Raw genomic sequence first — 27,225 nt, forward strand, 5'->3', positions numbered from 1 at the left:
CAATATTTCATCTCCAACAAGTATTTAAGATATCTGTATGTTTAAAAAAAAAAGAGAAGAAAAAAAGACGGAAAATGTTAACAAAATAAATAATGGCATCTCATTTTTACATATCATAATATAAATAAAGTTAACTGAATATTTATTATAACCATTTTAAGTGGAAATTACAATATTTGGTATGGAGCAAAATAAAAGATTTATTTTTAAGGGGATATTTCAATTATGAGTATTTGCTGGTAAGGGAACAGCAAACTGGCAGCAACGTACCCCTAATTTGGATATCCAGTTAGCCTGCAGTGTTTAAGTATTTATGTTATGTAAAATGTACTTTTGTGAGCTTTTAACTATGGTCTAATGGTGCTCCCGCATCATTAGTTTACTTGTATTTTGGTTCATGCATTGTTTTTAGTAATCCTGGATTACCCTGCATTTGAGGCTGTCTCCACCCACCCCCGTGTAAAACAATAATCCATGCACGTTATAGTTTCATCCTATAGTTTCATCATGAAGAAAAGAGCGTCTCCTTTCAAGGGCCTATATTGCGCTATTTCATCATGTATGTTATAATGTTTCCTCATGGAAAACATACCTGGAGTTGTGTTTTGTTTCATTCACACATTCACACAGCACATTTTTTGGTTGTGTTCTTCTTTGTAACTGACTGTGCCACCTTGTGATGTCATGTTGTAATACAGGAAGTGCTGCACTGTGTTTTTAATTAACTCACACATCTTCACGAGAATCATCTGTATCATTTCAGCCCTGGAATTGACCATTTCAACTGAACTAAAGGAGCTGTGAAGTTGAAAACTACCGCTTCATGACATCACAAGGTGGAACACTGCCTTTTGAACTTTGCAGATATATAATCCAGGATTGCTCAAACATGTGTGAATGCAACAAAACACAACTCTGGTTATGTTTTTGAGGAGGTAACAGCATTATAACATGTCTTAACGCTCATAAGAATCCATTTTGTGTGATATACAGTAGGACCTTTAAAGCATATCCTTTTCAGTCACGTCAAATCCCACAAACGAAAATAGCAAAACTGCATTGAAAACCTGACAAACCATTCATCTTGCCCTCATTTAATATACGTGAGAAAGAGCTTGTCAGGGCAGAGGAGCGAATATTTAAATCAGCCTCGTATAATCGACAAAAAGCTTTGAATCTGACTGCGATCCATTTAAGAGCTTTCCGCGCTAACCCCTGCCGTAAAGCCCAAATTGATAATCCCAATATACTATAGACTGGGCATGCTCCATTGACCTTGCTTCTTTATGGTCAGAGCAGTTAATTAAAGGTGCAGGTTCAAAGGGGTCGGACCAACTATTGACAATAAAATGACTGCCAGGGTCCCAGCAATGACATATCTGACACCTAAGATGGAGGAGAGGCGGCCAGCTCATTGGAGAAGGGGACATCAAGGTTAAAGGGTGTATTAAAATGGTCCTAGGACATATAATGGCATCACCTCTTGGCTCGGAGCGGTCCTCAAGGTTTCAGCCATCAATGAAACCAGAAAAGCAGTGCAGGCTAATCTATAGCAGCTCATTAGCACGTGGTAATCAACCAAGCTTGTTGTGGTGAAGGCTGGAGGATGGAAGGACAAGAGCCAAATGTTGGTTGTTAAAGCGCCAATATTGCTCTGTTTTCTGATCTATGCTCTAATATTGTTTCCTTATCACAAACATACCTGGAGTTTAGTTTTGTTTCATGACATCACAAGATGGAACAGAGCATTTTGAGTTTTAGAGATGTAGACAGATTAATAATGCAGGGTTACTCAAACATGTGTGAATAAAACAAAACAACTCCAGGTATTTATTTATTTTTTCATTTACAATGTAGATTCTCACTGAAGCTATCAAAAGAATGAACACATGTGGAACACAGTAAACAAAAATAAACTCAAAATAACTTCAAACTTTCAGATTTTTAAAAATAGCCACCCTCAGCTTTGATCACTGCTGTGGACACATGACATTCCTCGACCCTGACAAGGAAGTGAAAAACATTTCAGTTGAAAGAAGGCCAAGGGTTTGCAGCACCGGTAACAAAGCAAAGGGAGGAATTTTAATCTAAAATATAAAGCATATTTAGTTGAGTAATTTGTCTATTTTACATAATTCCACATACCTTGCTTCATCTGATGTATTTCTTATGTAACTAAAAGGTAGTGTAGCAAGCAGGCTGGTTTGTTACCCTAAAGAACAGCCCTCAGCCTGGTGAAGTTCTCTGGCCCTGAATGCTAGACCCCCTCCTCACAGGGGTAGGCCACAGCCCCCTGAGGACCAGGCCATGGAGGTGTCCACTCCAGAGCAGATGGACGTGAGCAGCAGCTCAGAGGCCTCTGCCCCTCTGCCCGACCGTCAGCCTGCAGGACTTAACCCAGATGAAGCAGCAGACCCACTGTAACCAAACGACCTGAGCATCTACGTATGAACCTATAACCCACCTGCTTCATGACGAGAGATTATCACTTCCTGACTTTTTTTTAACAAAGCAAAAAGTGGGGTTGTTCATACATGAATGCTTCCTGGCTCTTGTGTGAGGTTAAGTGGATGTAAAAATAATGACACATAGAGGTCATTTTTTACAGTTAAGAAACTGATGGCTATAGTTTTATTTGAAGACGTGTTGCAAACTTAAGGCATCAACTATGTTAACCATCAACAAATAAATCATCAAGAGCCTAATGCCCACAAGTGCTGGTCCCTGAAGGAAAAGGAGACATAATTAACCAATTACCTTTTTAAATTGGGTAGTGCAATATATAAGTTGCAATATATCTGTTAAGGAATGTTTTATGTGTTTGTGAATGGTGTGGTTAGCTTTTTACTTACCTCCTTTTCTTCTGTCCAGGTTCTAAAAGAGTCCCGTGGAAACAAGATCCACCTTTTAAGGTTCCCAACTGAACCAAGTGTAATATATTGCACAGGGGGCAGGTTTATTTGGTTCATGGGATTTAAAAATTAATTGGTGTATGTTTTTTATGTATATGGTTGAGTTTTAATAGTTATTTGGTTTTGGGTTTATTTTATGGCGTGTTAGATCAAGATTTTAAGCTAATGTAAATTTTTACAATTTTTCTAGCTGTTGTAGTTTTACCCAATCAGTCAGAGCAGATAAAAGGCGCCTCCAAACATCAGTCTGTGTTCTGCTGCTGGAGAGGAAACTGCTGCCTGCCTTCATTTTGCACCCTGCACTTTTTTTTTGCACTTACACTTTTTTTTGTACCAACTGAAATCCAAAAAAAAAAGTAAAATAGTAAATGTAAACAAAACAACACTGAAAGAAAAAAGTGTGTTCAAACTTTTGACTGGTAGTGTTCATTCCAGGGATATGATTGAGCTTAATTATAAAACTAAAACAAATGTCATTTTAGGAGCCCAAGTTATATGATTGGACCACAATACACAATAGTTAGTCAAATATTAGTTAAAATACATACCAAAAACAACACAGAACAGATGTGCCATTATCTTTTTTTTTTCATAGTTTTCACTGAGATTTGGAATCTCTTTAGATCTTCAGGAAGCAACCCTAAATTCAGTAAAAGCGACAGCATGAGACTTTTGTTACCATATTAAAGGGGCAGTTCGGAATTTTGAACATAGGACCTCATTTTCTAGTGAGCCAGAGTGTTGGAGGCATGTGGAGACACTTTTTGAAATATTCCCTCCAGTCCTTGTATTTGCAGAGGTGGCTGGTGCTAGGCTATTGCATGTCAATGACCATAGTTAGCCTGCCACTAAAAACAGTCTTACCATGCCACAAAACACCCAAAGAAAATCTATTATTATGCCAGGCTGTTGATATAAATGTCCGTGTTGATAGAATAATTTTTGAAATAAATCTAAGTTAACAATCACATGAATCGTTGCATGTTGAGGGACTATTTTCTCATATATCAGTCCGCCACTGCCAAGCTTTCTGTCAGGAAGTGCAACTCACTGCTGCTGCTCAGACATAAATCCTTCAAATGCAAGTTTGGTTTTACTTCTAAAATTATTCTATTAACACAGACATTCACATGGACAGTCTGGTGTAATAATAGATTTGCTTCGGGTGTTTTGTGGAGTGGGTAAGACTGTTTTTAGAGGCAGGCTAACTATGGCCATTGACATGCACTAGCCTAGCACCAGCGACCTCTGCAAATACAAGGACTGGATGGAATGTGAAAAAAAGTGTCTCCAAACGTCGCCAACACTCTGGCTCACTAGGAAATGAGGTCCTATGTCCAAAATTCCGAACTGTCACTTTAAGATAGAAATACATTATTATTATCTACAGGACAAATCAGATTCATTGTAGTTAAGTGTGGAATATGTCTTTAAATTGTATTGTGTTTTTAGGTTGGAACTGCAATCATCACACCAAAGAAGCGCTCCAGTTTAGTTCATAAATTAAACTAAGCGGTATAACCTGTGTTCCTTTAAACTATTTCAGAGGGCTTGAAGGCCAAATGTGTTTTCTCGGAAGCAGCCATTAGCTAATGTTGTTGGTGCTCCCATGCCAAAGAGGTGGCCTACCTGAAAGCTCTTCCCCTGCAGATATCAGGCTTATTAAGTTTTCAAAAACAGATAAGTGGAAAAAATTACTTTTCACTCAAAATAATCACTTCTAATCACTGCTCATTACAGGGAGACTGGGCACAGGTAAAAGCTTTGAATTGGTTTTCTGTTTGGCTGTTTGCGGTGCCCTCAGCCTTTCAAATACAATCTCACCACAAAACTCAGCTATAACAAGTTTCATTCTTCAAACTTTAACTTCAAGAAACTTTATCAGCACCTTTTATTATCTGAGTATTACCAGCAAATCAGCAATTTATGGTCGGATAGAGTGGAACAGGGGTGCTCTGTCCTTATGAAAGGGCTCAGATATGATTCCCCGGGGGCCTTGGGACACTGTAAAAAAGGCTTTACAAGTGAAGACTCCGGCAAGAACTCTGCACCGTGCTCTCCCTCATCACGCCAGACATGAACTGAACCAGAGAAACAAGGTAACACAGGGGATACACGAAGAATCTTTTTTCCCAGCTACATCTGTGATTAATACATTTGGGGTTCAATGTGCTCGAACAAAGTACGACTCCATAACTGTGCCAATTCAAAAGGAAACTGCTAAATGGCCATGAGACTATCAGAAGCTTAGCAAAAATCTATCCTGTGGCATGACATTTTCACTCTTGACAAGGTTATGCTTCTATTCACACTGATTAAGCTGTTGGCAAAGTAAGTCTGATTTTGCGGAAATAGCAAGACAGTAATTAAACTTGGCATGCACCGAGCCAGACTTTCAGTTCTGATACCACTATCGAAATCCAATTGTGTTCTGTAACTGTTATTTATCCTTCAAATTACTACAGAACAGCTTAATATGAATAAAAGTTCAAACATTATGAGACATTCTAGGACAAAATCAGTCTATAAATAGTCTTATTATATTATATTTAATTATGGAACAGATACCCAATCCAGCTACATTTTCAGGATAATAATTGATATCAGTATCAGTGCATCCCTACTTAAAGCAATGGACGAGGATACGTAACAATAAATACTTAGGTGTTCATTTTCATATGGACTGTAAAATGAACATTTCCATGGCCTGTACTACACATCCATAGACACTTTTCCCAGTGGCTATGAACGTGTGAGCATAATTAACGCCCTTAACGCTAATAACTAGAGTTTATATCTAATTATGATACAGATATTGTAAGCATGAAATCCTCCTCTGCTACTTTCCAGATGTGTGTTACATTTACAACATTGTTTGCCATGTATTAGAGCATCTAGTGTTTTCGTTAAGTGATACACAACTGATTTCTCCATACCTCCTTTTCACTTGAGTTTCATATATGTACTTTGCCTTATATGTATATTCTCTTTACCAAGGGTTCATATGTACACACGCCCATTCTACTCATTATCATAAAACTATAAATACTGATGGTTTTCTCTTGTCTGGGCCTCCCTGGGCCGCTCGAGAAGATGTAACATGAGACATCCTGATGTTATTAAATTTCTTTTACTATTGTCTGGCTATGGAGTCAATTCTTATCAACCACGTTCTCTCGATAACAAATAATTATACATATGTGTACTTGCATTTCATTAGATTTAAAGTTCAGCCACAATCTTTTTTTTTGCTTCTATAACCCACCTCCAGTCCAGCCATAAGAGGTAAATATAACAAGGTCTGGTTATTTATGTCAAATCTTTACAAATTAACAGTTAAATACTGAAAGAAATATACATTTTGAGTATCTCTAATGGAATACAGTTACTTTCATTACTTCAAATGAATACATTGCAGTACTTGATTATTTAGGCTTTTAAGATAAACTACAACGACACTCTTTCAGTCAATGCATGTGTGATTTTTCCTTTTCTAATTAGTGATGAATAAATGTACAGCAAGCAACAAAAGTGTTTTCTAATCATATCGTAATTTGTACACCATAATATAATGCAACTCAGTGTGAAATTATTCAGAAAGCAGAACTTGTTTACAACAATATATTACATTTATTTATATATACAATTCAGTGTAGGTGCTCAGTATTCTGTAACTAAAAACATTTTCAAAGCATTCTCCACAGCACTCAATACATGCGGCTGAAGTCTTCACACATCAAAAGTTTATTTTATTATTATTTTTTTGTTTCATTTTTCTTCCTTCCATTCCTTGGTTCCACAAATTTCCTGCAAGATTCATCCTCATTATTTTGATTTGGACTGCTATTGTGTACTTGACAATACGAGCTCTCCGCACAACAATGAAAGAGCCCCTGTAACTGTGCAAGCGATTGGGAAGTGCACCGTTTTCAGGCAGGTTTATGTGTGTTTACACAATACACACCGTGGAGGCAGAAGGTGAAAATTGGTATCATGAATAAAAGTGTTAGACTGAATATTTTCTTTTGTGCTAAATAAAGGAAGTGTGTTCAGAAGGTTTAAATATTTATAATATGGACTTTGAACTTGAGAGTGATGATTTGTGTAATATGAGAACAGCAAAGGACTTTTTTTTGTTATGGTATTTAGAAAGAAAAAAATATAAATTAAGGTGCATAATGAAATGTATACCAACTTGCATGGAGTTATTGCTTCACCTACCCCTCTCAATTTTAAATTTCTACCTGAAGAAACATGTATTTCCGCTGTGAGCTGGGTTGCTTTTCCATAGATTTGACTGGTGACTTGTTTTGGTAATGGTAACAGCAAACAGTAGACTCTTCACCAAAAATGTTTCTAGTGCACCTTTACGAGCATTATCAATTTGTGTTGTGTTTATCTCTGTACATTCCAAATAATTTGATTCGTTACACAAACAATGGCTCATAAATTAGTTCAGATCTAAATTGGTTTAGTTGCTACTTTTATGTGTTATTATTTCTCTCTGTATCTTCTGTCCGAGATAGCAAGGTTTAGTCTTTTCTTAGCATTGTTAAAAGTTTGAAAATCTTGTTTTACAGCTAAAGTTTGGTTGCCCATATTTGGTAGCGCTCAGAACAGGCTGCTCACTGATGACAGTCATTAAGTATTCATCTCTCGTTTCCATAGCTTTAAATTGCGAGTGGCACAGAGAGGTGCGAAGACAGAGGCCTTCTATGCACAATTATTCCAAACACAGCAAATCTATCGTCTCACTCTGGCACTGAAGTATGATAATGCAAATATATATACACCACTGCTGTGTCTGTCTTCAGTAAAAGCGGTGGGAAAAAAGTCTGTCTGCATTTCAACTGTTACTTCAGTTAGTAAGGAAAGTATTTGCATATTTGCAGGACATTTGCAGTACACAAAACAGTACTCAACGAGAGGGAACATTACTGATAAATAATTTTCCTCTAGTAGAAGTCAAAATGAACGACACTCTTAATGGGAGTGAAAAACCTTTACACAAGTAAGAATATTGTTACTTCAACCTGAATTACTCTGAACAGTAAAAGCCTTAATGTACTACTGCCACTTTTATGATTTGGAAATTCTATCAAAAATGTTTTTATTATCATTGCATTTGGCAATAAATCTACTGATAATGGTACAACTACTGAGATGCTATTGCTTTGCCGGTAATGTTCCACAGTACAGTTTTAAAAATATATAAGTTGCATTTATTTGATTATGGGTGTTTTCATTGATAAAAAATACCTTTAAAAACATGCTGTGACATCCAACTGTGAGTGGGGTCGCCTCCTCACAGATCTCACCTATAAATTGCCCTGGTGGCTTGTTTCTATGGAAACTGAAAACTTTAATGCCATACTTTGGAATACCAGGGGCAAAGTAATAACATCTCCAAGGATGTAAGTAACTATAGGCCTGATTCATCAGCTGGTTTTACTTCGTGGAAACCGTCTCACAGCATTAGGATTCATTCTGTCGATGATAGGCAGGGACTCTTTTTATTTAAAAAATCACTGCTATTTGGTCGTGATGTATGTAATGCACCAAATCTCGTAGGAAGAAGGGCAAAAACGTCTTTCCCCTTGATAAAATTCACCAATTCATTCTCTTTGTTCCGACTTTAAATCCTCGATCTCGGAAATCATTGCCAACACAGAATGTCTGTCTTCGTCTACATCAATCTCGATCGCTCTGTTTACTGTTGTGCTGTACCACAAAAGGGACCCAGACAGGCGCTTAAGTTTGACATCATGGCTTCAAAGCTCTTTGCTGATTGGCCAGTGCGCAGTCTACAACTTCTGGGGTTCTTGCAAACCGTCTAGTGTATTTTGATTCCTGACCTAGTTGCTTTAGAGAAATTAAATTGAGTGGAGGCATTAGGTGGCACCAGCCTGGCTAAGTAACTATAACCCTATACATGAAAAGTTACAAAGTGCACCTTCAAAATCTATAGGTAAAAAAATGATAAAATAATCATGAGTCTGTTTTCCATAGACAATGATGCAAAAAATACACACATAACTCCAACAAAATCTGACAGTGACAGCCTGCCCCACCTCAACAATGTTATTTACCCCTTCTTCGCAAACAGGATCACATTGCATTGAATTTCTATAAGCCCTCTGTTCCAAATGGGTGCACCGTTTTCCAGAGGTGCTGCTTCCTCCCATCTTTGGACTCACTCGTTTAGTCCACTCAATCTGCCCCTCACCACAGTCAATACACTTCACCTTTTCATTTTCTCTACGCAGTCTGTTTGGTGTCAGACTGCCTGCTCGTGATCGGCAAAAACATTTAAGGAAATAAATAGTCCCTTCTGTCCGACTTCATTTTACTCATCACCTCAGGACACCAGACACACACCGTTTTCTCATCTCGAGCTTTATGGAAATGAATGATGCCAAAGGATATTGAGATTTGAAAGCAGGGACTTGATGGTGTGGACTGGCTAATAGATAATCTTTATAGAAAAATTGACAGGATGCAATCAATAAAATGTTATGGTTATACGAAAGAAAACAAAGGTGTGAAACTGGTAATGAGAAATGTTTTGTGATGTTACAGTTTTTTAGTAGAACAGTTTTTTAGTAGAACCAGAAAACAACATTTGAGCTACAGTAAGTTTATTTTAACTTCCACACGAGTGAATGAGAATTTCGAGTGATCAATTGATCACTTACGATCAATGCAGAACACCACAGACAGTATTAGAGTAAGAGCTGACGTTTGAGAAATGCTCGAATATTCAGTCTATAAAACATTTCTGAATTTTTATTTTTTTTTGTATTTGGATTAAATGTGATGATGCCATCCTAGTAGAGTTTTTACATTGATTATATTGCATTTTCATGAAAAATTCAAGTAAATTAACAAATGTTGAACCTGATGTTTTCTATTAATGACTAACAGAGGTGGGAACTTGCAAGTCATGACTTGGACTCGAGTTAGACTTGAGTCACTATTTTTAAGACTTGAGACTTGACTTGATAAAATAGACAAAAACTTAGGACTAGATGACAAAATAACTGTTGTTAAAATATTCATAATAATGCATCAGTTTTATATAGCGCTTTTTTGGACACTCAAAGACGCTTTCAAGATCATTATTCATTCACTCCATACTACTACTGTAGCCACAGCTGCCCTGGGGCAGACTGACAGAAGTGAGGCTGCCAATCTGCACCATTGGTCCCTCTGACCACCACCATCACTCACGCGCACCACTTTCATACTAGGCAATGTGGGTGAAGTGTCTTGACTAAGGGCACAACAACAGTTGTACCTGATTTTCCCAGTGGTCTCCCATCCAAGTACTAACCAGGCCTGACCCGGCTTAGCTTCTGAGATCTGATGGGATCAGGCTTTGGCAAGCTGGTATGGCCACATTAAGCTCTTAAATCTTAATTCTTTCTGTTTTGACTGTAATAATTCACATTCTTGTCAAGACATTTAAAAAGGAAAAATAAAATTTCTATGACTCTTATATAAATACTCATATATAAATATACCAGACTTTTAAAGAACTATTTAGTTTAAAATTCATATAAATAGCAAAAATCTAACCTGTATTTGGTACTTTGGTTTAAAGACTTGAAATTACTTGAAGCGCAAAGCAGACGACTTGGACTGGACTTGGATTTGAGGACCAGTGACTCAAGACTCGACTTTGACTTGCCTGTATTTGACTTGGGACTTGACTCGGACTTAAGGTCAAAGACTTGAGACTTACTTTAGACTTGCAAAACAACAACTTGGTCCCACCTCTGATGACTAGAGCCAAAAATTTGCTATAATACAGTAGAAAATAATTTTAACCATTTTATTTTAGCTCCTCCCCATCTGTATTAAATATTATTGGATTATAGAATGTTGCAAGGACATTTTCCTACTTATGACACATCCTAGTTAGACAAAATATTCACTTGCAGCTTGAAAATTCACACAAACAATTATATCGACAACATCCAAAGTTACATATAGACTTTGGAACACAAACATGGCTGTCATAGAATGGAATCGTCATGGAGACAGAGACTGATTGAAAATTTTTTTTGTAAAATGAAATTCCCTTCGAAGGGGAATGTGATACCTTGGCTCTTACCTTCCTCCCAGCCCTGTGGACTTCCTGACTTCTTCTCAGTTTTCTCGTGACGGTCCCCGGCTGCTACGATGCTCCAGGTGTACTCTGGGGCTGTGTCCTGCTGCTGCTGCTGCTCTGGGCCTGGGGACAGACAAATACAGCTTTACTAATGAGGACTCATGACACTTACATTGCTGTTTAATTAATGAGGAAAGAAAACATGCTAAAAGTTTAAAAAGTATAGTGGAAAAAGTTGCACATCCATGTCAATAGTTTATTTTTAGTTATTCAGTTTAAACAGTGAAATGATTCAATCTATGAGGACCATTGTCACAGAAATCAATGAACAATTATTTGCAGCATGCATTCTTTTTGGGATTTCATAGCTATATTATATTATGCATACATTACCTCTATCTTGCTTGCCTGACCAGCTAGTCTCTTCTACATTAAAGAGTAAAAATCTTCTGTCCAAACTAGAAACGATCCATCGACATCTGCTAATTTGTAGTACGACATCCTCTCGAAAATTATTATAAAACTTCTTCTACCTGAGATCAATAATAGTTTGGTGCTTTGATTGTTGGTTCTGTAAAAATCTGCACTGCTTCTTCATCTTTTATGTTGTCTTGCAGCCATGTTTTTGACGCGAACAAACAATGTGTCTCTGATTGGTTAATTTGTCTGTCAATCATGCTCTCTGAAATCGGTGAGGAAGGTTATAGATCCAGGTCCACTTGTATTTGCAAAGTTTTGTCAAAATAAGTGGTTCTGGCTGGTCAGGTAACTATCTTGCAATCTGCACTATACCTTGTAGAGTTCTAACAATGTCCATTACCTCTTACTTATTGAGTTCTCTTGATAGCAATCCAACAAACTAATGGCAGCAGGGGAAAAGGTAATATTGGCAATAGCATGGATGAATGTGCTGCTAAATTGTAGAACAACAACATGGTGCCACAATCTCTAAATAATTCGACACTAGTCCTGGTAAAACACTGTGTTGCTACAGAGATGGGATAAGAGACAATTCCGACAAGACGAGAAGAGACATGAGATTGGTTCCTCGCGAAAAGAGACAAGATGAGATTTTGACATCATTTGCAATAAATAAATTGTGTGGTCCAGTTCTCAATGTTGCCTTCAGAACTCACTTCACGTCAGATTTATATTTTTGTTGCTATCGTAGCTCTGCTTTTTAGACCTGAGGGCTGAAGCCATAGAGAATGGAGCTGAATCATGCCCATTATGCTCACTTTAACCCTTCCAGACCCATGGTGTTGTATATATCACCTGTGAATATGGTTTATATAAGTATAACTTTCCAACCATAAAAGATAAAAACTTACCTTTTTTGGTTTTGAAAGATAAGACTTTTGGCTTTCCAAGCATATCTCAGCTCTAAGTGTCCAACAGGAACTTTGTTTTCAGCCAAACTCATGCACTCCCTTCATTTTGATTGGCCCAAACTTTGACAAAGAGTGAAGTGAGTCAAAATGGTCGATAATCTGAGCGTCTGTGTTCGTAACAATTGAAAAAGTTGCTCTAAGTGCAGTTATTTCTGTAATAAATGGCAAATTATCCATCTTGGTCTGCGTAGTTGAGCATTTTATTTTTATTTGAAAGGTTTATTTCACTCAAAATGTCCATATCCAAATGTAATAAACCCCATGGAACCCCCAAGGAAGTGATGTGGCTTTGTGCCCTGGACCCGACATGAGCTGTTTTCATGACTGGCACCAGGAAAGTCACGGGGCAATTGCACTTTTTCTTTTTGGTTTTGAGGCAATAAGGTTAGTTTTAGTTTTCTTACAGACTTGGCATTTTGTACTTCTGTAGCTAAAGCCCTATTTTTTATTATTATTATTTTTTATGTCCAAAATGCTGTTTGTACATGAAAGCCTGTGAACTTTATTTTCAGTTTTCTTTTTCCATGTGTATTTCTGGTCTTATACGTTTTATTACCGCGATATGACACAACTACAGCAACAGATTGTGAAATAACATGTTGTACTGAAAAAAAAAAAAAAGATGTATAACACATTTTATTAAGGGGTAAAAGGGGCAGTTTTAAAAGCAAAATTAAGAGGACAGATGTACTAAAAATGCACTCAGGTCTGAAACGGTTAAACCCATTTATAAAGTCTGTTGTCCAAGTATAGATAATCAGGAAGTGCACATTAATATGCTGGTTGTTGCTAGCTTTACCATTATGGCAAAACTGAACTGGTATCTGAGAAATGTAAAAAGTGACCATCGTGGTGACAAATTTGGATAAATGGAATAACTTTGGATCATTCCTGTTGAATGAATGAAGTAGTTCTGTTTTTCATGTTTTAAAGAGTAAAAATCCAAATATCAGTGGCTTGAAGAAACTTGACATTTTCTTTGTCTTAGTTAAATGTAAACAAATCAATCTTGTGGCAATTTTATCTTTGTCGAAATTTTGCGGCATGAGATCTTGTCCCATCCCTGACAGTCGCTCTTGTCATATGTCTCCATTTGCAGATAAAAATCCATGATAAACTCCTGTTAAAGTGAGTATTTGACCTGCAGAAAGACCCTCCCCACTGTTGCCCTTTGCGTCTGGGTTCCATCTGTGCTCCACTCCCTGTAGACAGCCCTCATCCCTGGAGCTTGGTAAATCACTGCCTGCCCCCGGCCACTTTCAAATGACTTCTGCCTCAGAGGAGAAAAACTCGCACTTGCACATTATCGGTTCAATATGTTCACCATTTTCTATATCTATTAAAGTGTACCTCAGCCCAAATGTGGTGTGTTTTGATGGATAGTGACTTCAGGCATGTTGCTTTAAGAGTGACCTGTTCAGGACAGTGAGTTTGGAATGGGACCAAATGGAAAATCCCTTGAGATAAATTGTGCATTGGCAAGAGTCACCAAGGGCACCAGGGGCAAACTGAACCTGGTCGATTTGAAAAGTACAAAAACAGGGCGGGTCAATCGAATGGGGAGGAAAAATCCAATCTGCAATGTCATTTTGAAAATGGACAAAACTGATTATCTTCAAAAAAGTAAAACATTGTACGCAAAAAACAGCTCCTCGAGATCAGTAAACAGAACCAAACAAATGTAAATGAATTTAAAGAGAGAGTATTATGCTTTTTTTTTTGTTAAAACTTCCCGCCGTGGTTATAATGTTCCCTCATCAATAACATGCCTGAAGAAGTTTTAGTGGTCATCATGCATGTTTGAGCCATTTAGCGATCTCTCTAGGGCCCTGTTTGAACCCTGCTTACAATTAGCAGTAAGATTCTGTGCCCACAAGCCTATGTCATCCATGTCCTCACATGACAATTCTCCATAAATATACAAAAGCATGATACAAAACTGTACACAACATCTGGACAAACCTGATGTGATGTGCAGTAGTTTCATTATCGAGATGTACGCTGATTGTTTTGTGACAGGGCTGTGAAGTCGGAGTTTGTTTTCGATGAATATAGCATTTTCAAAACAATAAAAGGTAACATGCGGATCTGAATATGTTGTATGAAGTGTTAGTAGTTACCGTATTTTTCGGACTATAAGATGCACCAGATTATAAGCGCAATATCAATCATGTTGAATTCTCTCGCTTATTTTCATACATAAAGTGCACCAGATTATAAGGAGGATTAAGCGAAACAAACGGACGAAACTTGAGACTGATCTTTAGCCCAGGCATCCACGATCCATTGGCAGATCGTGGCGTTGCCTCCCTGTCTTGGTGAATGTGTATTATGAATGTGAATATGGGTGGATAATATAAGTTTGTTTTGTTATTTCCAACGAGGACGACTCAAATATACATTGAGTAATAATGTGTTTCATGCAGCTTTGTGCACATTTGTTTACGTTTTAGAGAAATGAAACTTAAAACCACATGACTAATTTGCATAAACTATAAGCACTGAAAAAAACAGCTCACTTCTTATGCCCTGATGTGGTTGAGCTTGTCAGACTAAAGGACACGACTCATTGGAATAAGAGTGTTCTTTCTGTGACAGAGGATGTGCTGCTGGTGGTGAGTCTGTTCTGTGCGTGTGTCGTGTTGGAGATGGTTCATGTGAAACTTTTCAGAGATTATAAATCTGCAGGTCATACCCACAGACCGTATACATGAATGGACATATATTCTCTGTAGCATTTCATTGATTTCATAAATGCTGACGCAGAACTAAACTTCGTCCTTTACTCCGTGAGGCTCCTGACTACAGTAGCCGTAATGCTCCGACAATCCATCAAGTGCTGTGGCTTTGTAGCTTTTTGACAGATTTTTGAGCGCTGTGTACCACATAAAACCAGTTTGAGGTCAGTAAGGTACAACCAGAATTAATACATAAGGCGCACCGGATTATAAGAAGCATTGTTGATTTTTGAGAAAATTAAGGATTTTAAGTGCACCTTATAGTCCGAAAAATATGGTACTACACCAGAGAAATAAAATACTCCCCCTTTAAATGTAATAATAGTAAAACATGTGTGAAACAGCCAGAACTTTAACTCTGCAATGTGAGAATAATAGTTCGAGGTCCCGAAAGATACGACCCCTTTGTTGTTTAATATAAAGACTTTCTCAGTACTGAGCCACTCACAGTAGAAGAATGAAAGTACCAAAAGGACTCACAAAATTCCCATGCTTCTCCTCTCTCAGACATCAGAGCTGTATTCTTGCATGCAGACACAATGGCACTATAGCTCTATACAAACATCAACGGAACCCAGCCTGCTCACTTGAGGAAGGCTATAAGTATTTACATAACCACCTCCCTGAATCCATTTTATGCTTCCTTTTTCGCTGTAAGGTTTAGATGTGTGTTAGATCAGAGAGAGGGAGAGAGAGAGAGAGATACTTTATTGATCCCGAGGGAAATTCAAGTTTTGCTGCAGCATCATTTACGCTGCACTTCTCTGTCGCCTTTGTGTCTCAGTCGGAGGTCCCAGTGCAGTTTAACAGGACGACTGGTCAGATAGGGTCAGCAGATCTGTGTCAGGGGTAGTTTGAGGAGAGAAAGCCAAAAGTAAAGTGTCCCTCCTTTGGGTCACAGCAGATCATGGACACAAAAGCCATCGCCAAGACAATGAAAGACTCTGATCATGTGTACGTCAGCTTATATAAGAGTCGTGTTTTGTCTGCTGTGCTAAATTCTCACTTCGCCTCCCCTCGTTGACGTGCTATGCAAAATACAGATCCGCTGATGAGTCATGTACACTGTTTGGTGAAGCGCTTAGCTCCACATAAGCCTGGTAAAAATGCATGTCAACCTGGAGACACTCAGACACAAAGAGAAAGTATTAATAGTTTGATTGAATGAGTTTGCTTTAGCGCTCAGACCTCAGCAGAAGACAATGTGATGAAGGGCGTGGCAGATTAGACGTTTAGGAGAAGGTGAGGCAGAGGAGAGCGAAGAGGATGATAGGATGATGAGATGATGAGAAACCGAGGGGGTGCCGGGGTGGAGGCGGGGTACGGCACAAACCGAAGTGGAAGTGCAGCCGCGATGGGGGTTTAAACTGAGCAGAGTAAACTCCTGAGAAACAATGTGTCGAAATTTCAGCACCTACAAAATGAACCGGAAAATTCTTCCACCTTCCAGGATCCATTTTTCTTATTGCAGCCTTGTACTTCATGTCACTGTCGGTAATGTCAGTGTAAAAGAGAATGTAGTCTTTAGGCCAAGTAAAGGGAAAGGTTGCTATCTACTGGTCGGGTACACAAGCACAGTCATACACCACTCAGCTAGATATACTTAAGTGTCTTGCCCAAGGACACAAGATAAAACTTAGTAGTCTATCATGGTGTAAGAAAACAGAAGAACCTGTGGTAGTTGTGATAGTCAGGGTTCTCACTCTTTTCACTGACAAAATTTCTAAACTTTTCTATGACTTTTTCATTTGCTAAAGTGAATTTTCCATGACTTTACGGCACCTACATGTGTAGAATTGATCAGACTTTTAGAGCTAAATATGAAATGCTCACCTTATGGTTTGGGATTGTAGTTTTTGAATATTCAAAATCCTGTCAGTGCATTTGTTGTCGTTTCTTTTAAACAAAAGGCGCAGACGTTCAGAATGTGCCTAATGAGAACTTAACAGAAAACTGTAGAAGGAAGTGAAGGAGATACTAAAATTCCATGACTTTTCCAAAACTTTCAAAAAATTTTCAAAATTTCATGACTTTTCAGGCCTGGGAAATGACATTTTCATTTTCAACCATGGATAGTTGATTATTGCATGTTGAAGTCAAGTGGAAGAGTAAATTAGAACACAAAGCATGTTTGTTTACAAAGATCAGTGGAATCAGACTGAAGCACTTCACTGACCAACCAATAAAAAACACAAATAGCAGTACTTGGGTTTGAAGTAGTTTCACTCTGTAGTGTATATTCCGGTACACATCAGATGTATACAAATTCTTTCCTCAACTATTTGAACTGAAATTTAAAAGTGAACTAAGTAACTTTTCTGGTGGAGCGTTGGGCCATCTGCTTGCCTCTGTGAACATGTTATTGCTTTGCCTGGAATGATCCAAAGTATTTAAATTTATTTATATCTTCATGGAGGCAAGCAGGGGACACCAGCAGACCAAGTGACAGGTCAGATCTGTGGAGAGATGATATAACAAAACAATTCTCATCAAGCAGCAAACAAACACAAATTACAATACCAGTCAAAAGTTTGGACACATCATCTCATTCAATGTTTTTTTTTTTTTTTTTTTAATGTTCATTACTTTCTACATGTTATATACATACATAAGACATCAAATATATGAAGTAAGATACTATACAGACTTTTTTATTCAAAACCTCAAAGTAGTCATCCTTCACTTTGTATTTAGTACAGTTATTGAACCTTTTTCTTTACTACATCATGTCATATATCTTGCTTCATATATTTGATATTGTACCTAAAATGCAGAAAACAAAAACTAGTAGTCAAAACAAAACAAAACAAAAAAAAACATTGAATGAGGGTGTGCCCAAACTTTTGACTGGTAGTGTATGTTACTTTTTATTTTCCCCATGGTAACTTCCACGGTGCTATGCAAAGTGACTTCAAACATTGAAATGGAGCGAGCGTAGTCTTGAGTTTCAGAGGGCCCTGATGTGTTTGACACCTCTCTGTGTGTGTCACTGTTCCCTTCACAGGATCAGACCCAAATGTCAGATTTCCAATTCCACCTGAACTCTCCTCCACCTCGTCCTCAGCATCCGCCTTCAAAACACAAAGCAAACGCAGTGGCAGGGGGTCAACAGGAAATCTTCACAACAGCCTCAAAAATCGGCCACATGAAATTGAAAAACCACAACGCGCGGTTCGCCTTACAGTGGGTTGCAAATCATTAAAACAGTTTTCCAATCTTTTCAGTCAATAACATCCCGCAGCCATTGTACTAGCAGTATCTTTCATTTGACTCAGCGAATCACTTTTTCTTTCTTTTTTTCAAAGTTTCATCTGAACCATTACAAAGATGTTTCATTTTGAGCAGAGAAGAAACGAGATTGATCTGCTAAAATCTGCCCAGAGAAAATAAACTTTTTCTAATAATGTCTTTTTTCAACATGATTAAAGCAGACCTATTATGCAAAATCGACTTTTTTGAGTTTTTAACCATGTTATATCTGTTTCCCCTCATCATTTACTCACCCGAAGTTGTTGTCGCTTATTTTTAAGACGCCATACTGCCAATCAATACCCGTTTTCACTGCCACCGGCATACGCCCACTGCTCTGCACTTACTTCCGTCACAGTCATTTTGGAAATGAACAAAAATCAGCTGCTAGCTAGTGTGACCTGCAGCTATCCATCGGAGATGCCAACTCTTTGTTGTGATGATGTCTACAGTGATGTTAGCTCCCACTGAGCACAGCTTTTTTTAACACACAACTTAGTGGATTTGTTTCTTTTAGTTTGCCATTTAATATTTGGACATTTTAAATATTACCATTTAAAATGTTCAAAAAGTAACGTGCTGATCATCAGGTGTCATAGATTATATAATACATATAATATAATATATTTATGGTGGATTTATTGTCAGTGCTTTATGACAATATGCTCCTCCTGATCCAACACTTTCTGGTTAGGCTTTCATTTCTTGTGGTTTAATCATTTGTAGCTATAATCACAATAATGCAGTAATCGAAACTAGATACTTTTGACAACCCTTATAGGTACATTATGTTAAATGTCGTGTATTATAATCTGAAAAATAAGCATTGAAGGCAGGTATATCTTGGATCATACATTGTACACATAAAGCTTAGGCTATATTTTTAAACATTCTTTGTGCCCACTGTATATCTGTATATATTTTAACATGTACCAGTGGCCTTAATATTCATTTAACGACAGACATTTTCACAAAGATCATGTGAAAATAACGCCCCCTTCTTGTTTAACACAGAATGGCACATGTTCTGCGCTGTCTCTATCTATGATGGTGCAAATGGAAGACTGGTGGGGATGGAAAAGGCTGAGTGCAGTGACACCAGGAGGACGCCATATTTAAATAGTTTCACCGCTGCTTCGACTCTGGTTCCCGCCCGCTTTTTGTAAATGTGTTTTATTCCACCACTGTGCCTCATTACACTAGAACAGCACTCACAGCCCAGGGAGGCAGATGTTCTATTGTGGCACACGGCAACTCCTCAAGTGGCTCCCATCCATCTAAGGACCCATGTCACAGCTGGCACACACACGGGGCAGAGACATCTATCTCCACCAGGGGAGGCTGTGAGGAGGGCAGGGGACGTGCACAGGGATTCTTCTAAACCAAAGCACTGGATTTGTCTAATGATGTTTCTGAGGGAAGCATTAAAGGTCCAAAACTGACTCACACACTGGTATATTTTTGAAGAGGTAACAACATTATAACAGAGATCAGAAGATAGCATAATATGAGCCCTTTAATGGGAAAAGGAAAAATCGCCAACTATCAGCACTCACAAAATGTAAATATAAAAAAACATGTCAGCTCTCCGTGGGGTGAAAACAAATTACAGAATTTTACTAAAAGGTCCAGAATTCATTAAACATTAATTCATTATAGGTATAAGAAAATCAATCGATTTCCTTGTCCTTGGGTTGATGTGGACCATTATCCTCTATTTCCAGGTACTACAGCTCACCTATTTGCATTAATTGCAGAGTAATTCAATCTAATAACCATGTTAATCTTATGTTTGATGGTATTAACTGTAATATATGTTTCTGTTCCACTTCCAGATAGAGGAGTTGACCAGTATGTGAATGTTTAAAGGGACAGTTCGGAATCACATTGCATGAATCTGCACATGTTGAGGGATTATTTTCTCATATATCAGTCCACCGCTGCCACGCTTCCCATACAGGAAGTACAACTTGCTGCTGCTGCTCAAATATATATCCTTGAAATCAAAGGTTGGTTTTACTTGTAAAATTATTCTATCAACACAGACATTTACATGGACAGTCTGGTGTAATAATAGATTTGTTTTTCGGGTGTTTTGTGGAGTGGGTAATTCTGTTTTTAGTAGCAGGCTAACTATGGCCATTGACATGCACTATCCTAGCACCAGTGACCTCTGCAAATTCAAGGACTGGATGGAATATTTCAAAAAGTGTCTCCACACATCTCCAACACTCTGGCTCACGAGGGAATGAGGCCCTATGTCCAAAATTCCGAAGTTGGACCAGCAGCAACAGTGTAGATAGCATCATATCATTATATTTCTGGCAGGCACACATCTTCTAATAGTATTTAGTTTTGTTTATTTGTTTGCTGTTTTAATTATCCATCTTGTTACCACCCTTTAACCATCCGTGCTGCAGGCTGAAGCTCTGATCCAGTAACTCACAGTTAGAGGGTTGGGTGAACAGCTGGGGACCCGCGGGTGCTGCCAGGCCAAGAATCATGACTTACATAATGGCCACAGAGGGTGCTGCAACTGCTACTAATGCCACCTAACAAAACATCTCTATAACTGGGTGTCAATAAAATAATTTTCTTTGAAAGATTTTAAAATATTATATGTTATCCACCTATATGGGTTCAAATGCAAATGGCAGCTTGCTATCTATGAATAAGGAAATAATGAAATGAAATGCATCAAGTATGTAAGTTGAAGTGAGAATTCTGAGTAATAATCAGCTTTGTGACAAACTGAGATGTTTACATTGATATGAGCTAATTAGATGAGTGAAGAGAACTGTTAATCTAATTTAATATTATACTTACAACATGTTATAATTATGTCTGACATTTAAACTTTTGTCTCTACGGAGGAATAGAACTGTCAGAGCTAAATAATATAAAATCACTGTTTAAACTGTTTGGATGACAGCCGTTCTCTATTCAACACTGAGACAGGCTGTGCAGATTCTGCAGTGGGGTTGAATAAATAAGAATAGAATAGAAAAGAATACAATAATCTTTATCAGAACTCCACGCAGTGATATTAATATAGAACCTAACATTATTTGGTCTTGTAAATGACATTACATAACCAGTGCGTTTTTAACCATACATATAAAATCAGAGGTTGTAAGTTAGATTTTTGTTTTGTTTTGTGACACTATTTGTTGTTGTATTTGTTGCAGAGGCCAAAGTATCATGCATTTTATTAAAGCAGACAACAATGTTTAACAATGTTATGTTGTTTGCCCTCATCATTTACTCACTATTCAAGTTGAATTTGGAGTGATTCATGCATGTTTTAGCAATGTTAAAATCACTTAGATGTCCATAGGAGGAACCAACAAGTTCACAGCTTTTTGTTGAAATAACGTTTCGCGACATCAGCTCCGATTGGGCACTACAGTTTTCTTTTGTTTTTTGTTACTTATATTTTTACCTTTTTTTTTTTAGAAAAGAAAAAGTATAAAACAAAATAGTAAACATAGTAAACAGTGTCTGCCCTTCCCACCTCCTAACCAAATAATACATAATATACATATACATACATAGACATATATATACATATTTAAATATACGACCACATACTTCCCTACCCATCCACTCACTCGCACACACTGTTACAGGCACACAAATATAGTTCCATATAGGGCTGCACAATATGGAAAAAGAGAAAAAAAATAATACAATAAAGCAAATAAATAGTAAGCAAATAAATAATATGCAATATATTGTGGCGCCCTACCATATACACATAAATATGTATATATTAAAATATATCCATATACATGTATACATATATTTAAAAGAAAAGACAAGATAAGAAAAGAAAAAAAGAAGAAAATCAAACAAACAAAGATAGAACAAATATTGAGAATAATAAAAATCATAATCATACTCATGATAATAGCACCACAGTTTTCTAACGTGGAAGACAGTTGACTTGTTTCTTTTATTAAGTTGTTTTAGATGAATATTCCGATTTAAAATGTCCAAATTACAACATAATAATTCACAGTTGTCATAGATTCTAACTACAGAGCAGAGACACGCACAGTAGGTCTTCTTTTATATTTTTTAAAATGGCTCAAAAAAAAAAAAAAAAAAAAAAAAGAAAGAAATGTCTAGACACCACAAGTTGTCCCATTAAAAATAACCCCAACTGTGTATAAAATCAAAGGGCAGTATCAACACCAATGGAGTAAGCCTATTAAAGTACTCGTAGCACAGTTTACCCTTCGGTCCTGCACACAGACAGTGTAGTGGAGATAGAGAGCAGAGCTTGCCTGGTGCAGCTGGAGCCCGGGCCTGCTTTAGTGAGGGGTAATAAATGCCAGCAGACAGCAGATGCTAGAGGGAAACACTGAGATGTATGAGCAACCCCGGCCTACAACCACGTTCTGCACTTCCTGTGTGACCTCAACCCGTCCAATCCGCTAACTCTTAAATGCTCCGGCTCTTTTAACTTTTCCCACTGAAATCGTCCCAGTTTAAAATCATCAAAATGTCTCAATGGATATACGACTCACGTAAAGTCCACGCTCAGGCTTAACAAGTGGAGAAATATGTCCCACCAAGTCCCTTTACCCAGACATAAAATCTTTTACCATCCCAGGAGAAGCTATACATGTGTTATAAAATATACTTATTACGTTTGTCCTTGGGCTGTCAGATGGCTTTTTTGGAAGAGTGAGTTTGAGGCTATTAGGATTTAATTTATTTGATCAAACTATGCCCATACGCCATGTGCCCAGATGTGCTGCTTTTTGTTCCAGGCATCATTATCTACAGGCGATTCAAAACACACTTGAATGGCGTTTTAATAGCCAAGAAATATTAAGCGTATCATAAATTGAGTTATGCGACCCATTTTGTCAATAAATCATACACGACTTGCATCTATATTCTGTGTTTGTATAATCATTTTTCATTTCACATGAGCACTGACTTTTGCGGTATGGGGGTTCGCCATCTGCTTGTCTATTTGGAGACTTTATACTTTGCCAGGACTGTTTCACAATATGGCTTCACACTTATTCATCTTCTACAGCGGCGGTGGTTAAAGCACTCGTCAGAAGATCAGCGATTCGATTCCTGATCAGACCAAGTTTGGACTTTGTGACTTTGTGCTCTTAGGCAGGACACTTTGCCTAGTATGAATATTGTGTGTGACTGTGAGAGAGAGTGATACAATAATAGCTTAACACCATTAAGCGTGGAGTAAATAAATAATGACTAGAGTGTCGTGCTTGGAGATGCTTCGATGAGCCTGGAAAGGACATTAGAAGTACAAGGCATCATTATTATTTATTCAAATACATATGCTTTTATAAACCTTGAAGGACAGGCGTTTTCATTGTGAGTGGGCTTGCCTCTCCACAGATCTGATCTTTAACTTCCCCTGCTAGCATCCCCTGCCTTTCAATCTGATCCCACATCAAACTGTACCTGCTTTAATAACAGAGTACAGGATTGTCTTGTAGTACATTAGCAATAACCCAAATTATTAGCCCGATCATAAATTGCTTGTTGATTTATTGAGCCTTGTGACACTTTATAGCTGTGACCATTGCCGCTGGCTGCTGCACCGGTTCATGTGTTTCCCAGTCACAGCATAACGACAACAGCTAAGGACCCATGGGTGCTGCAAACATTTTGAATCATGACTTGCACTATGACCACATTTATAAGACCTTCTATCACCTTCAACTGGATATCAACATGAATCAAACATGGCCTGAGGTAGAACAGATTTTGGTTTGTTGACCAAAAATGACTGCCCTTGTTAGCTATAACCATAGACTGTATAAATGGACATAGCTAACCTGCTAGCCGCCATGTTCCAAATAGAAAGTGAACATGGGCGCACTTCTGGCTCCATCGACTCTGCCTCTACTACATGTATCTCAAATTTCCGACTTCCGGTCATCGCACAATGCATACTGGGGAGGGTCCTCCGAAAAAGTGAGCATCAAACCACCATGTTTGATTTCCCAGTGGGATGTGTCTATTGTCAAAGCCAATCTTTTCAAGTCTTTTGAACCATATTGCTTTTGTTTCTGGTTCTGATATTGTCATATTTTTGTTCTGGGATTTGGACATCGTAATTGTGTGGTTCTTGGTCTTCGTAAGTTTGCGAACTCCATAACTGCAAAAGAGAATCAGATCTGTGTGACTGCAAACCCCTGTTCAAACTGTTTCCCTTCCCAACTGAATTGAAAAATAGTGAAAGGCGAAGGCGATGGGCAGTACTGATCCACAGGAAGGACGAAAGAAAACCTTTGGCTGCCTAAGAAATCATTCCGAGTTTGTGGCAAACATTTTGTATGTGGAGCACCATCAAAGCAAAATCCCATTTAATAAGCGGGAGGTACAGAAGACAAACAGGCTGAGCTCGCACTTTCTTGTTCTTGTAACAACATCACGTCTTGGTCGCTTGGTGCCTTTCGCTTTGGCATTGACTTTTCCAATTTGTAACCAAGGTTGGGCGAGGGATTGGGATTTTGCTTTGATGGCGCTCCACATACAAAATGTTCGCTGCAAACTCGGGATGATTTCTAAGTCAGCCAAAGGTTATCGTTTTGATTCATCCTGTGGAAGAATGAAGAAACAAAAGCAATATGGTTCAAAAGACTGCATTTACGGAGTTCGCAAACTTCCAAAGCCCATTTCTTTAGCCGATTTCTGCAGTTAGGACATCCAACAACCACACAGTTACAATGTCCGAATCCCATAATTAAAATATGACAACATCAGAACCAGAAACAAAAGCGATATGGTTCAAAAGACTTGAAAACACTTTGACAATAAACACATCCCACTGGGAAATCAAACATGACAGTCTGATGCTCACTTTTTCAGAAGGCCCTTCCTAGTATGCACAGCGCGATGACCAGAAGTCCGAAATTTGGGATGCATGTATTCACTTTGTATTGAAAAAAACATTGCTCCTCTCTCAACTGCTGCTGTCAGGCTCCTCATTTTGGTCTTAAAATATTTGTATTAATGCTCTGCATGATCCTACTGTTTTTATTTTGCTATTTTAACCGTAACCCAATTCCTTTTCCTAATATGGAACTTGGCTCCAAATTCGGCCCATCACTGCCAGCATCGTGAGCTTCATTTGACTGGAGCCGAACACCGTGTGTGACGTCACTCTCCTTTAGCTCACTTCTTTATTCAGTATATGTCTATAACTGCTTTTTATTTAACCTGTTATTATAAATATTTGTATGATTACAATTACTGTACATTGTTCTTGGAATAGATTACCCGAATGATGTAGTTTTTATTCAACATAACATTTGTCAAATCCAGTTAAATCAAGCATCACTGCACTATCCACTCACTCTCCACACTCAGTGACATCAGGTAAATCGCTTGTAGTCACAGCTGCCCTGGGGTCAGACTGATAGAAGCAAGACTCCCGATCTGTGCCGCCAGTTACTCTAACCCCACTCTGACACACATACACGCACACACATACACACAGCTTTCATAATAGACAAGCATTTTGCCCTAACCACCAAATTTCAGGTTGGCCGGTGAATGCTCAAACTGCTGCCCCTCTTCTACCAATTTTGCACCATTTTCCTCTCCCTGATCACTGTCAAAGTTTCTCAAAAGGTTATGTCAGTGTATTGTAGCTGTTGGCAGTGTGTTAGGGTCAGCAGTAGTTGTAGTAGTAGTAGAAGTGTCCGGCTCACTTGACTCTGGGGCTGTGTCCAGGGGAAAGCTCAGGTCATCCTCTGCCACCCACGAGAAGTTCCAGTATCCTTTAGGAACACCAGCCGCACCTCTCCCTGCCAACGGCTCACCTGCAACAGACAAGAGGCTTTCATTAAGACGGGAACAATAATGTCAACAATATTGAGCCATCATACAAAATAAACAGAGCACCATTCAAGCAACTTTAAAAATATTCGAAATGCTTAAAATGATCGAATTATCCGGTAACACTTCATAATAATTACTTTAACACCCTTAAAAGCTTAAACATAAAGAGGCCTAATCCATATCTAGATCTAATATTTTATTAAGGATGATTCAAACATATTTCCAAATCAATACTATAACCCTAACCCTTTAATTAAGTGATTAATATGCCTGAATCATTACTAATAATATTTGGATGATGTAACCCTATATTATTGTAAATCTACATTTGAATCAGTATTTATATCTACACCAATGTGCTCACTGATTGCAGCTGTAAATTAGCATTCATGCTTTGACTTGGAATCAGGATTGGTCACTGTATTTTTGTGCACTGTCCCTCTTCACATGAAAGAATAATAAACTATTTGCTGATCATAAATTAAGTCTTTGATTGTGATTTACTAAGACTAATTAAATGTCATATATTATACAAAACTGACTCTTTTTAGCTTTAAGCAATGTTAGAATGTTGTTACTTCATCAAAAATCTACCTGGAGTTGTGTTTTGTTTCATTCACGCATGTTCGAGTAATCCTTTATTATTAGTGTGTCTACATTTCCAAAGCTTAAAATGCTCTGTTCCAGCTTGTGATGTCATCAAGTGGTAGTTTTCAAGTCAGTAACTACCTTTTATGTGTTAAATACAAAGTTACAATACAAAGAGTGCCTCAGTTTTTTCAACTTTGTATTTGAGACTGGTCCCTACACTGAAGTAGCCTGATTCCTCAGCTGGTTTCACTTCGTGGAAACCGTCTGACCTCACAGCATTAGGATTCGTTAGGATTCGTTCACTTGACAGTAGGCAAGAACTTTTTTATTTAACCAATCGCCGCTGTTTGGCCATGACGTATGTAATGCACCAAATCCCGTAGGAAGAAGGG

General features: G+C 38.0%; 1 protein-coding gene across 1 annotated transcript in view; it reads right to left on the bottom strand.

Annotated features, from left to right (window-relative positions):
* Positions 1–27,225, bottom strand: part of alk (ALK receptor tyrosine kinase) — a 582,818-nt gene that overhangs the window by 285,097 nt on the left and 270,496 nt on the right. Inside the window, exons 2-4 of the mRNA XM_055155128.1 lie at positions 26,118–26,223; positions 23,137–23,165; positions 11,017–11,148 (exon numbers count right to left, since the gene is read on the bottom strand). Coding sequence (XP_055011103.1) covers positions 11,017–11,148; positions 23,137–23,165; positions 26,118–26,223 — 267 coding nt within the window. The remainder of the gene's footprint in view (positions 1–11,016; positions 11,149–23,136; positions 23,166–26,117; positions 26,224–27,225) is intronic.

Source organism: Boleophthalmus pectinirostris, unplaced genomic scaffold (genome assembly GCF_026225935.1).
Source record: "Boleophthalmus pectinirostris isolate CB_2022bp ecotype Guang Dong unplaced genomic scaffold, ASM2622593v1 HiC_scaffold_10, whole genome shotgun sequence".
Lineage (NCBI taxonomy): Eukaryota > Metazoa > Chordata > Actinopteri > Gobiiformes > Gobiidae > Boleophthalmus > Boleophthalmus pectinirostris.